The sequence below is a fragment of the Sander lucioperca genome, chromosome 12, assembly GCF_008315115.2.
Source record: "Sander lucioperca isolate FBNREF2018 chromosome 12, SLUC_FBN_1.2, whole genome shotgun sequence".
NCBI classification, from domain to species: domain Eukaryota; kingdom Metazoa; phylum Chordata; class Actinopteri; order Perciformes; family Percidae; genus Sander; species Sander lucioperca.
In genome coordinates this window covers 38,790,079-38,803,709 of record NC_050184.1, presented here as the reverse complement: position 1 = coordinate 38,803,709, position 13,631 = coordinate 38,790,079, and the positions used below count along the sequence as shown (strand labels likewise).

Genomic DNA, 13,631 nt, shown 5'->3' with positions numbered 1-13,631 from the left:
TAGAAGGTATCTAGAGTATCTTAAAGTATTTCAAAACACACAAACAACCAAAAGTGTCATAAAATGTTTTTATATTCATATCCAAAGACTGATAGCCTACAGGTGTTTCAGCTGTCTGCACGCTTCGTGTTTGCAATACAGTCACAGAATTTAGACAACGTCCTGATGACTGTATATCCATGGCCCAGGTGGTCCATCATGAAGCTTCCAGAAAAAGGTAAGCCACTGTTACGACACAGAAAAGCATCAACAGGTACACGCAGAAGAGTGCCCAGCGACAGCGATACAACCAGTGAGCCAGAGGACGATGTCTCCACAAGGATCCACACCTGAGGACAGCAGTCAGTCAGTGTTTGTCCAAAAACAATCCTCACAGTTGTCTTTTAAAAACAAATGTTGACTTACGGGCTCGCAGAAAGCTGTCGGTAAATATTTGTACTTTTTTTGTCCTTGTCTGCCTTTTTCTTTGATAACGCAGCTTTGCCTTTGTGTCTCTGTCGCAATGTCTCCAGAGGGGATCTGTAACAAAGACAGTTACATTATTCCAGTACAGTGCCAAAGCAATGTTACAAAGGGTGAACAAAATAACAGAAAAAGCCCTTAACTGGTGGTGTTTTTTATTAGGCTTTAGTTTGTATTGATGTGAAATATATAAAGTGTCTTTCAGTCACAGTTCCCTATATTCCCAGAAATTGTCATACACATATACAAATTAATTCCATTCTATAAACTCGGGTGATTACGTCGGCTCAAGATCCCCTGAGCAATGAGCTCTGGGCCCCAACAACCCTAAGTCCAATTATAAAATTGATGAAGGCTAGGACTGCCTCCACAGGGCTCTCACAGACCATTCCCTAGTCTCGCTTTGCCAGACCATCCTCCAAGGTGCTGTGGAGGAGGGTCTGGCTAGTCCACACAGCATTCCGGGATGGGAGAAAAAACGTGCTCTGGTTTATTGGCATTTCTTTAAAGCAATCAATTGCCATGGGCGGTGCTAAGCTCCGCACGGAGCCGCTGCCAAATAGCCTCCGGAAGGAACTTGTTTTGCTGGAACTAAACGTTAAAAAGTTGTTTTAGTCGTGCAAGAGAAAACTCAGATTGGACAGATAGTCTAGCAAGCTGTCTCAATTTACCCTGCAGAGATCTGAGGAGAAGTTAACCATAGTACTCATAAATCCACCGGCGTTTAAAATTCCAACACAAAAAAAACGGAAGGAAACGGACATCGGTGAAAAGACATGCATCCAGCGGAATTTCCTGCGGCACCGGACAAATCCTGGAAGTGGAACGTCGTGGATATAGACTAACCATTCCCCAGTGCGTGAAATACCTACGTTTTTTCATAGCCACATGCACGCGCGGCCGGCCCAGCTACCAAAACAAAGAATAGGAGAAGCTCAGATTACAACACACAGAGGGAGTGTGACTTCATTCTCTGCTCAGGACGCCATTACTCCACTATGTCTTAACATAGCAAATATTTGTTTGCTGCTATATTAATGTTCTGAATGTTGTGTACAGCCGCTTTAAGGATATGCACCATGTACGCATAATGCTAACTGAAATATTTATGATATTGAAATTCTATTTCTACACAGGGCCTCTCTATAAAACAGAGCCTCAACATTGGGTAGAAATCCAATAGCCACCGTAGGGCTCTTTAACATTTTAGTTTTCAATTGAATGGAAACTTGCATTGTTGCTCTTGCAATGAATCTTTTTTCACAGCAGGAAAAGCAAATGTGTTTCTAATAACATTAATATTGGCTGTTAATTAAGGTAATTAATTACACTATTGTCAAGGAAGAGCAATAATTGAAGAAAAAAAAAAACATCAAGCGCTTCATCAAATGTGTTTACTGCAGGCTATAGTATTGTGTGATGTTTCTGCTATTTTGATTCCATACTTTTTGTCGTGTATCTTTCTGGTGGCCAGTTGTTTCGATGGGAGGTACTCTGATTTGAGGATGGGAGTTGAAGGAAGCTCAGTAGCTGGAGCTTCTGATGGAGTTTCATCTGGATCCAGTGGCCTGAAAAAAAGAAAAGAAAAGGGAAATCAGGTGATGTGGTGCACACTTGCTGATCATGTGGCCCAGGCACACAGAGTAAAAGTAGAGCCTCTAGTTGACCTGTCATCCACTGAGTAGCTGTTGTCATTGATCATTGGAGAGCAGCTGGACTCTGATCTCAGGGGGGGAGACGGGCAGGTGAGGAAGGACTCCTTGCTGAAGGACCTTCTAGGAGTAGCTTGTTTCTTTAAAAGTATTGTTTTATCTTCTCCTGTAGAGTCTTGCTTTATCTTCTCCTGTAGAGACAAAGAAGGAGACACTCATTTGGGTTTCTGGATGATAACAACTGTAACAAAAGTTCCTTACCTGGATTTGGCTGGGAATAAGTGTTATGCTGACTCTGCGACGAATGCTCTAAAAAAAATAACAAAAATAAAAAGCATATTGAAGTGATGAAAAGGTGGCTACCCATTTCAGATGGTACGATAAGTCAACTATCTGCATACCCGATGAGAGGATTTCTTTCTGATGTCACTTTCCTCTGGATCTAGAACAAGAGATTCAGTCAAACATTGCACATGACGGCAGAACACGACAAACACGACAAACACCACAAGATAGGATCAGAGAACCTGGCGATGCTCTTTGGTCGATGCTGTTTCTGCGGGAGATCTGCTGCTGGATCGTCTTCTTGGCCTCCTCCAGCTCTGCCACATTTCTCTCATGTTGTCTCCTCAGATTCTCCACATGAGCAACCATCAGTTCAACTTCATGACTCACTCTAGCCTCCTATCAGATGAAAGAAATACATATATATATATATATATATATATATATATATATATATATATATATATATATGTATGCATATAATCATATAAAAACCAAAAGATCTAAGCGGTCGTTGATAGCTTTAATGTAGATAAATATTTTATAATGTGTTACAGATCATTATTAAGACACTATACTGCATAAATAGAGAGAGATTTTGGTTTTCCAGGATGGTTGCTGCTCCTAAAACAGTGTACAAACCTACACACATTCTGTTTTCATTGAATGTTATCAAATAAATGTTTAATGGGCCTTATGGGCCACAAGGCAGACATTTTCCCACAGTGTACAATAAGCCACAAGTTGTGGCTTATTGTACACTGTGAGCTTCCACGCTAATACATTATTTTATTAACCGATGATTAAGTCATGAACAGAAACTTATAAACCCTTGAGGAGAAGGTATGTTGATGAGAATGTCTATTCTGGGACTGTTTCTTGGAGCTCCGACCCACAGGTTGGAAACCACAGTCTTAAGTGGTACTTAGCTATCCAAATATAAAATAGGATAGCAAAGGAGCCTCAACGTGCCTGGTGCACAGCGCCGAGAACCTCCGCTGTGTTGGAGATTCGTTCCACAGTCCCACCGAGGATGTCCAGAGACAGCTCCAGCCTCTGCAGGATCATACTGCGCTTACTGTCCAGACACAGGCCTTTCAGCGTCTAAAAATACACATAAAAACACACACACACTTGCACTCTGGTGGTGTTATTTAGGATTTTTTTTCACACCATCTGTCAGTTATTGCACCTCCAGGGTCTCCCTGCCTCTGGTCAGCTCCAGCTGGATGTTCTCCTCAGCCAGGTTGCGGGCGTGCTCCTCTGCCTGCAGCCTCTGCTTCAGGGTGTACTGATCACAGCGGAAGGCCAGGGCGATCTGACAGAAGGCCGTCTGGAAGCAAGGACATTTATTTCACTCAGGTTTTAAATGAACCCTTACATTTCAGACGTTTATGTATTGTCTGGTTTTCAGCTGCATTCTTTGTGGTTGAAATGATAATAAATATGAATCAAAAACATTTTATCTGCTGCCTAGATATCAAGATATTCAGCACAAAATCAACAACTTCACTCTTCAATATCTTGATACACAAAATGTTATTATTAAAAAATTAAAGGATAGGTACACAATTGTTCAAGTCTGTGATCAACCAATAGTCAGGTGCCCATATGAACATTGAAACTGGTTTTGCTTGTTGTAATCATTCCTCCTGTGTATACGAGCTTTTAAATACACCTTTGCACGGGAGGACGTCAAAGTTTTCACCATCACTGACATTAAAAGAGCATTAGGGAGGGATCTTTTAATGGCCAGTGTGATTATAACAAGCACGTTTCCCTTGAAAAATTGTGAACTTAACCTTAAAAAGCAACATACAAGAGGCACAACAAGCCAATATTGCATACAAGTTACATATAAAAACTGCACACGTAAGCCAATAAAAGGAGGAAAAACTAGTTTAAAAAGCATGTAATAGGTGGTATATCATGGTGAAGTAGTTGACCTACCTCCAAATCTTTCTCTGACATCTCCACACTGTCAGAAAACAAGACAAGTTTAATGAAAAATATGATTAAATCATGTTATTTAGATAAACTATGATACATATTAATATGAGGCTGTGTCACCTGTTGAGGCCTACACGTTCTATGATGGACAGCTCGTTCCAGTTTGTGATTGAGGGCTCCTCCTGACTGGTTTCTGTTGTAAAGACACAACCCAGTTTAAATGCAGAGCCATGATATTGGTTCCTGGAGATTTTATGAACATTTTATGTTACCTTCCTCACTGTCCTCACTGCCCAGCATGGTGGACAGACAGTAGTTGGTTGTCTCTGCATCAGGCTGAAATTAGTTGAGAAACATGACCTCTATAACATTAACTGAATGATACAGTCATTACTATAAAGGTGTTAATCAGTATTAAGAGGAACAGGTGAGGACAGCTGGTAGATTATTTAACTCACCTGGGCGTTCATCACTACATCAAATGCTTTCTTCAAAAGAATAATCCAAATGTCTTCTTCAGGTAAAAACCAGATTCAATTATTTAAATCCTTTTAGCAGTCAACACTGGATTTTTCATTGTTGCTATAAACACAAATACATTCTCACAAGGTCTTGAACGTGTTTGGTTCTTTTCTCCCCTGGCCTTTCTCCTGTACTGAGAATAGATAATCCTATTAAGAGATCCACAGTCAAACCAGAGCAGGACATCCGCCCCAAGAGGCTCATGGGGAGCCGTGGCTGTACCTGTTGCTGCGTTTTTATCTTTAAATAATATTGAAATAAATGAATGCTGGTGTTGTCCCAAGTGATGAATCAAATGTACCAATAACTCTAACTATACACAGCACTAAATCCAAACACTGTAAAGACACAGGGATATTTTATCTTTAAATTGATTGGTGGATGTATATACCTTTACTGTAGTAGTGACAAACAAAGGGGTGTACAATAGTGTTTACCGATTACACTACTGTAGCCTCCCACTGATCAGGTCAGCTGGATCTCATTGTCATCAGCAGGGTTATTACTTTTTACATTATCCATGTAATTACAGTACGAGTACAATATTAGACCTGCTTTGGGACACACCCAGACCACTAGGACGGTGTTGGCCAGACAAGTTTGATTACTTCAAGAAACATCTCTAGTTAATTACAATTTGAGGGATTCTTCTGTATCAAGAACATAGAGGGGGCTCCATTTGGTCAATATTTCAGACCTTTAGATGCCACTGAACTAGGGATGGGCTGATCTTAGTAGTATTGATATCCAAAGCAGCGATACTAATACTAGGGTCAATAGGACAATATATACATTTTTTTTAATCCACCTCGTGTTAAATACTCAGGTCACAAAAGCAAAGAATCTGGTCAACCGTAGAATAGATTTTAACATACATTTGCTAAAAGTACTGAAAATGGGAAAACCCACATGCATGTTTGAAAAAGTAAAGCACAATTTTGTTGTCGGGATACATTAACATAAGACAAGAAATAAGCAAGGCTCTATCATTCATTATACTGTTTAAAACAGGGGGAAAAAAGAGCTACTTGTCGACTTTGTTCCTATGTAGTATTCTTCAGTATTAGTTTCTTTCCATCCATTTCTTCAAAACTGAGTTTTTTTGATTCATAGACAGTAATAGAAGCCCAATATTCTATTAATGATTTAAATAAGTTCATGTTTGCAAAGTGATTAGAGTAAACTATGAACAAAGATAATTTCATTACCAAGTACCCTAACCTCAAGATATTAAAGATGTTGATGATTACAAAAACTCCCAAAAACAGTCAACTTTGGAGCCATATCCACATTTTTATTAATAGAAAAGCTGTCCTTTAGTAGAGGCGTTGGGGTTTGCCCATGGTGCTCTTTACGTAGAGGGCACGCACGTTCTGCCAGTTCTTCTTCAGCAGAGACACCAGGAAGTTGACAGCCAGGTGGATGTTGTACACAAGCTCATCCTCTGTCATCTTCACATGTCCTACAGCCACAGCCAGACAGAGCACCTACAGCACAAAGCAAAGACAATATATTATTCAGTAACCCAACAACCAATTTCTTCAATATAACCTCAGTGTTTAAAGATTAACAGTTAGGTAACAATCAGTAAAGTGGCATGATTTTTTATAAATTTGACTACTGCTAAGCGTACCTTCTTCATCTGGAATTTGATGGTGGATTTGACCTCATCCACCTTGGTGTTCAGGTTCTCGTTGTGGGTGAGCAGGGAGGGGAACTTGCCGGCTTTGTTCAGCCCAGGACCCAGGATACGAGGGATCTGCTTGATCAGAGACTCAGAGGCCAGGAAGGCATCATACTTCTTGGCTAGAGGAGGGCAATTGGAAACAAGACAAATAAAAAAAAAAAAAAAAAAATCCTGTCAGACTGCAATCATCACAAATCAGGTGTCTCGTGGGTCATGATGCCAACTTCGTACCGAGCTTCTTGACCATCTTCTTGTTCTTATTGAGCTTCTTGAGAGCCTCGATGTCCATGTGTGGCAGCTCAGCGGCTTTGGCCTCGTCACAGTGCTGCTGGTCTCCCAGGATGCACACAGAGAATTTTGGCCTGGGGAGACTCTTCAGCCTGCAGATTAACAAAGCAGTTAGAGACACTGCTCCAGACCCCACGTCAAACAAAGGGGCATCAGTTGGATGTAAGGCAGGGTATGGTTGAGAGAAAACACCTGCATAGTGTGCAACATGCTGGTATAATAGTGCGTTCCATTTACGTCGGAACTCGGAAGCCAAAGCTGGGAACGACGTCACACCCGAGTTGAATGCGTTCCATTTACAAGTCACATTTTCATTGTTTTCATTAGCTTTAGCCAGGTTAGCCATTGTTAGCAATACCAGTTTAGAACACATTATGCTGTCTTTGTGCATACAAACAGCATAACAACAAGATAGAATATGGAAAGCGTTGCGTGTATGACTGATTCAGTGAGACAAATAACACAGAAGTGCTTATAACTATGTTACTACAGCTATCACAACTGTTGATGCACGGAGCAGCCATGTTGGATTTTTAGCTCAGGGTACACGGTGGTTGCCCGAGTTCCAAGTTTTTCGACTTGGACCTCGGAAATCTGAGTACAAATGGAACGCACTATAAATGGATACATTATGCAATACAGGCCAAGACATTTATCAAATTATCATTCCAGTTTATAAACTGGTTTTGTAAGTCAACTGGAAACTAGATGCAATTAATTTTGTGTTTACGTGTCTAAAATACGACATTGAAACTCATACTCTGCCATTACAAAATGACACCTTCCTCATTTACTGTGTAATAGAAAGAGTCTTACCCATACCACCACAGTGGCCGGTGTCCAGCTGACCTCTTTGGTAACATAATGTAAATTGGTCGGCTTGAGGACATGAACTTACAGCTCAGCCACTCAAAGCCTCCCCTCATGTTTTAAGACCCAGGGTAGGGGTCCGCCTGCTTCACCTCCACCAGCAAGGCTGGGTCAGCTCAGTCAGACTACCCAGAGTACTTCTCCATGTCTGCCCCTGGCCTGTCTGGATTTGTATTTTTTACTTTTGAGATTTTACCAACTACTATTGCCACATAACAGGCTGTTTTAATACTTAGACAGGGCTGGAAGCACACAGGGAAAAGGTCGGGTGAAACAGTAAAAGGTCGAACCTGACAGTGCCGGAGAAACGCTTGTCCTTCTGGGGATCATAGTTTTTCAAGCTGATCTGCAGCTCCACCGACTCCGTAAACCTACAAACAGACAAACAGTTTATAACGTTACACGGTATCCCATTTGTGCGTTTTATCTCAAGTGTCACAGGTTTACCAGCTTTCCCCATATGATTATGAACTTACTTCCTTGGCTTGGTCAGAGAGCCCTGCAGGACCTCCTTCACAGCCTCATACAACGTATCCCTGGATACCTTACTGTTAAGTAAAGAAATCACAAAACACGTTAAATGAAAGTTAACTAGCTAAACACCTCAATGAACCCAGTTACTTCCATTGGTCTATGACGGCAACTAAACATTCATAAAAACAGGTACGAAGTTTGGAAAGATTGCATTAAATATTATCTAGGAGAGCTAATGTATACATCCGATGCTTGATTATTTTCAAAAACACGTTTTATATGTGTGGATGACGGTGGATTACATCTAAAACTCAGCGTGGTGATTCTAACGTTACAGCGGCAGATGAACCGGTCCCGTACCAGACACTTTGCTTCACCCAATTCTAAATAATTGTACTACATAACATAACTGTCGCATAAATAACAAAACCACAAGCTGAGAAGGGTAATACTACTCCGTTTGAATGTGGAAACAGATTATGTTTTGACATTTATTAGTTAAAATGGGTCTAACCTCATTTTAGCGGCTAGTCCCTCCCGTCTCGCTACGATGAAAAGGAAGTGCAAGCGGAAGTTACGCAAGATAAAGGCTCCCTTTTGCTGACGTCATCAAAAAGCGCAAATTACGTTTTTGTTTTTTTAATACTACACACATATTAATCTCATATTAATATATATATACACACAAATAATGACTTTGTAGAATATTGTTTACACGTGTCACTTATTTGATGTTTCTAATTTGTTTAAATATAATTGCTGTCTGATTAGTATTTTTATGACAATGTATGTTTGCTGTGCTAAACATAATACACAGTCACAAAAAGATTTGTAGACTGTATTGACTAAATGTAAAGGCTCCCAATAAAATAAAGTTCAAAATATCCTGTCTTTTTCTTTAAACTATAGTACTACAAGAAAGCTGTGTATTTAAAAGCCAGGAATACTACTGATATGTATATTTATGGTAGAAGTATTTTTTTAAAGAAAAGAAAATGTAAAAAAATAGTAAAACCCTAACCCTCAATTTAAAAAATACTCCATACAAGTTAGAATCCTGCATTCAAACTCTTAAAGAACAGCACAGAAGCATTATCAGAAAAATGATGTATTAAAATTAAAAGTATCCATGAATCAGAATGGCGTTTGTCAGTGTTGTATTATTAAACAATATATTACGTAATACAGATGCCTTAACATATCAGCAGGATTTCAGTGTTGAAGATGTATGAGGTGAAAACAATTCTAGTCACGTTATACACTATTAACAGCATAATATATAACCATGCATCATATTTTACAAGATGATCACATTTTGTGTGTAAAATCTGAATCTGCAGGGTAACTTGTCACTATAGCTCTCAAATACAGTGATTGTATAGTAAAAAGTACAATATTTCTCTCTGAAATGTAGTGAAGTAGGAGTTTAAGGGACATTAAATGGAAGTATTACAGTCAAGGACCTCAAAATTGTATTCAAGAAAAGTACTTGAGTAAATATAGTTGAGGTGCTTCATTCTTTTAAGTCAAAATATTGCCAATAAGTACACAATGACTTATTTAAACAGTTTTATTAACATGCATTAGGTCAGATAAAACTTCATGTGTGTGTGATTCTTTTCAAAGCAGCTTGGAGAGACTTTTTCAGGAAGGTCTCATTTAATATCAGGCAACCATGCAGGGAGTGTTTGTGTGCAGCCGTCACCTGGAAAAACAGATTGTTACACATGCAGAAAGATTACAAATACTATTTCATCCACTGTTCAGCCATTATACATGATGTGAATGTACAAACTTACATGACTGCTATATTTGGTGAGGACTGTTAGCATTAGCTTTGCAAACTTCACAGACTTCGTGAATTGAGGACCCTTGCTGATGAGCTGTTCGGTAAACTGTGAGAAAAGTTCTTCACTCAAGTCAGGCTGGAAAAAATAAAAATAAAACAGGCACCTCAATAACAGTGAATATTATGACTAAGTGGCCTTGCAGCACTTTTCCCATGAATAAACATTTATCTTACCTTGGAGTCTAGCAAGCTGTGGATAATGGAGAGCACGGCCTCACTCCACGCTATTTTGAATGTCATTCTGGGGACAAAGAGGTAAAAGACTGCATCAGCAACTAAAAACCATATGAGTCCACTATTATTTTGTGCTTCTTGACATATTACAGCAGTAAATACACAATTTAAATGTTGTATCTTACTGAAGCACCAGCAGTCTGTAATGGGAATCCAGGCAGCCTTCTATCAGTCTGTTCAGCAGCTCAGCCTGTGGATTCCCTGAAAACAAAGCAAAGTTCAAAATAGAGGATTCATTGATGTACAGGCCAAGAGGTGAGGAACAAGGTCATAACATCAAAGCATCCTTTTCTATGTAACTGGACCAGGACAGTGAATCCATGCCAGCTGCTCTGTAACTCTGACCCCCCTGCGACAGGAAATGTTAATAAAGAGATTGCTGCGCTCAGTCATAGCTCACACCGTTCCTCACCTATGTTCTTTTCCTCTAGAACTGGTCTGATCAGAACGTGGCACATTGGTCTGGGATAGTGGCTACACAGTGACATCACTGCAGTGACTAGACATCTGGAGGCCGGTTCTGACAGGAACAGGACCTGCAGTAAAACAATATCCTGTCAGTATCAAACACAATGACACATTTTGCATCCTTTGCATATTCAGTGATGGACCTTCTGCAGGAGGAGGCTCTTGATGAGTGTTGCTGCCGTGCTGTAGCTGAAGTCAGGAGAGGGACCCAAAATACTGCTGCACAGTTTAGACAGAGTCTGTTCTAGTAAGTCAGGGAAATTCAGCATGCTGCATAACACCTCCACCTAAACAGGAGAGGTAGAGATGTGGAATTAGTCCTTTCATCGCCCATCAGCAAGCAAATGTATAACATGAGTGGTTCAGTAAGCTCCCTGATTGGTCTATAGGGTATTTTTCTTTTGCTGAGTGCAGCAGTAAAGCACAACAAGATAAACTAACCAGTGGTAACTACGGTAATAATTAATAATCTATATTAATTATATATAATATTATATAATATATAATAATATAATAGTCTGTTTCTCCACTTTATTTCTTAAATTAGAGTTGCTATAGATTCAGTGACATCTGTACAATTTTATATAATAGCTCTGCAATAGCTACTACCTTTGTAAAACTTATGTTCAATTTTTGTTGGGATGTTTACTCGACTACATTATAATTTCTGAGCCTGTATTTATATTGCCATTGTATAACAGTACATTAAAAGATGTATCTAATATTTTGTTTCCCCATGTACAATAATGGGGTGGATAAAATACTACAAACACCTTTAAATATAGTGCATTTTACACTTAACTAGTGTTACTGCGGGGATAAACTATTAACAAAAAGTAATCTATACTATGTTGAGGACATACTTGGCCGGGGTCACAGTCGTTCAGCACTTTGAACACCTCCATGGAGCTCTGGTCCCACTGCAAACAGACAATCATAAAATATAGTAATAACAAAGGTCACTCTCAGTCTGTGATAACTGTGCTGGCTAGAAGAAAGAAGACATTTTTCTTACCTCTGTCTGACTTTCCAGTAATTCTTTTATTTGAAGAACAGAGACCTATATAAACACAAAAATAGACAGAGTTTTGTTATTCCAATTGTAACTGTAAACTGTGTGATACAAATAAATACAATGGTCTGTTAGTACACCTCATTTAATCCCTGTGGAAACTCGCTATCAGGGTCTCCAATCATTTGAAAATTCGGAAAGAAATCAAATTGGATGATACATTTCAGTGTAGACAGGACAGATAAAGCCTGTCCTGTCCTGCCAAAGTGTACCTTTATATGTTCAGGCAGGGCATCACATGAACTGTCTGGTGCTGGCTGCAGTTCTTCAGCAGGAGTTTCTTCTGGAGCATCACTTCCTAATGCCTCTGCTTTTGCGCTCTGTTCTTCAGCATCGAGACATTCACTACCACAGAGATCCATCTTTATCCGTTTACGCTGCTGTCCTGTTTCCTCACCATCAGAGTCCAGAGTGACAAAGCTGCCCTTTCTTTTCCGTTGTGTACCCAGCTCTGATAAACAAGATGCACTCTGAGATTCAGATTCTACTGGTTGATCGCTGAAGCACTTGGCCCATCCTTCACTCTCACCAGAACCAACCAAACGCTGTGAAAGCTCCTTGAGTCTCTGGCAGCACAGTGTAGTATACAGAGGATCTTCATTGTGGGCCCCCAGGTTTCTTTCCAGCTGTCTAACCAGAGCAGTGACCCAGGGGCTTGGATGAAGGTCCTGGCTGAGGCATTTCAGAAGATGGAGGACAGTGGTCCGGGGAAGAACCGATTGGACCAGATAGATGAAGGACAGCAGGTTTTGCTTGAATAATGCTGGAAACAGGCACACCAGGGGTTTACTAGAATAGTTGAGGAAATAAAATTTAGAGGAATAGGCACGGGTATGTGACATATTATGGTAGATGTCCAGTTTGTCTTAGGTTGGCATTTATGGACTTAATTTAGCACTTATCTGGTGCATAGCTGAAGATTATCATTTCATACTTAAGTTGAAGTAAATAGTCATTAAAAATACTGTGAAGTGAAAACATTTTTCTCTGAAACGCAGGGAGAGTGTAAGTAGTAGAACATTGAAAGTATAAATATCTGGCATGCCACAACGGCATCACCATTAAGACATTTCCATGCTATACATATGAAATTATGTATATATAACTCATGGTTTAATTTGTGAGTTTGCCATTACAAAGAACTACACTTGAATAACTGTACACCCAAGGTGCTACACTTGTCAACTGTTAATAAACGTCCTGGAGTTGATGTTTCTAGGGTAAATTCTGGCAGAAAGAAACTTCCCTATCCTTTAAGAAAACACGTTATCTCCTCTCCAGTGACTTGTACTACTAATTTAAAAAAAAAAAAAAAACATTTTACGGAAACCTAACCTTTTACTTACACAGTTAGTGGCTGTGTTTTAGTATCTGGACAGGTTATTTCGTCTTGACACAGGGTTTCCACGAGGTTAGACAGTGACACTTCAGGGTTGGCTCTCTGCTGCCTGTGGAAGACGCCCAGGGCTCTGTGGGCACCGGAGGTTCCACAAAGCGACCGGACCAGCAGCTTCGACTGCCCGTCAAACCGACTCAGAAACATACCTGTGTCCATACTATCGGGTGAAGTCATAGACAGTAGGGTGAAGTACCGTAATAGCCTGCCACTGCCACTGCCCGGCCACCCCGCCAGTTTTGTTTACATTTCTTCTTCGCAAGTGTAATTTCATTTCACTAAGTTTTTGCTCCACACCTCCACCTAGTGGTACAACCACAGACTGGTAGAAACAGGGTAAAACTAGAAATTCTTGGCTCTCAGAAGCAATAGATTCTAACCTCTAAAATTAAAAAAAATTAAAACGTTAGGGAAAAGCAAAA

The 13,631-nt window shown here is 39.9% G+C and overlaps 3 protein-coding genes across 4 annotated transcripts; all 3 read right to left on the bottom strand.

The window, feature by feature from the left end:
* Positions 1-54: 54 nt before the first annotated feature.
* Positions 55-6,131, bottom strand: LOC116038399 (inositol 1,4,5-triphosphate receptor associated 2). The gene is made up of 13 exons (XM_031282779.2): positions 4,808-6,131; positions 4,622-4,685; positions 4,470-4,542; positions 4,350-4,377; positions 3,592-3,732; positions 3,372-3,503; positions 2,642-2,798; positions 2,516-2,556; positions 2,376-2,423; positions 2,130-2,305; positions 1,908-2,030; positions 406-519; positions 55-329 (listed from the first exon to the last, which is right to left on the bottom strand). Exons 1-13 carry the CDS (start codon positions 4,817-4,819, stop codon positions 197-199), a joined length of 1,242 nt encoding a protein of 413 aa, XP_031138639.1. The 5' UTR covers positions 4,820-6,131; the 3' UTR covers positions 55-196.
* Positions 6,132-6,139: 8 nt separating this feature from the next.
* Positions 6,140-8,796, bottom strand: rpl10a (ribosomal protein L10a). Of its 2 annotated transcripts, XM_031284500.1 has the most exons (6): positions 8,705-8,796; positions 8,193-8,264; positions 8,007-8,087; positions 6,790-6,938; positions 6,505-6,677; positions 6,140-6,358 (listed from the first exon to the last, which is right to left on the bottom strand). In XM_031284500.1, exons 1-6 carry the CDS (start codon positions 8,707-8,709, stop codon positions 6,188-6,190), a joined length of 651 nt encoding a protein of 216 aa, XP_031140360.1. In that variant the 5' UTR covers positions 8,710-8,796; the 3' UTR covers positions 6,140-6,187. The 2 variants fall into 2 exon arrangements, with proteins under 2 accessions (XP_031140360.1, XP_031140367.1); XM_031284507.2 differs by lacking the exons at positions 8,007-8,087; positions 8,193-8,264; positions 8,705-8,796 and adding an exon at positions 7,663-7,933.
* A 780-nt stretch (positions 8,797-9,576) lies between these two features.
* fance (FA complementation group E) lies at positions 9,577-13,431 on the bottom strand. Its single transcript, XM_031284447.2, has 10 exons — positions 13,160-13,431; positions 12,026-12,602; positions 11,757-11,801; positions 11,605-11,661; positions 10,885-11,028; positions 10,686-10,809; positions 10,399-10,474; positions 10,214-10,280; positions 9,990-10,115; positions 9,577-9,895 (listed from the first exon to the last, which is right to left on the bottom strand). Exons 1-10 carry the CDS (start codon positions 13,384-13,386, stop codon positions 9,791-9,793), a joined length of 1,548 nt encoding a protein of 515 aa, XP_031140307.1. The 5' UTR covers positions 13,387-13,431; the 3' UTR covers positions 9,577-9,790.
* Between the last annotated feature and the right edge of the window lie 200 nt (positions 13,432-13,631).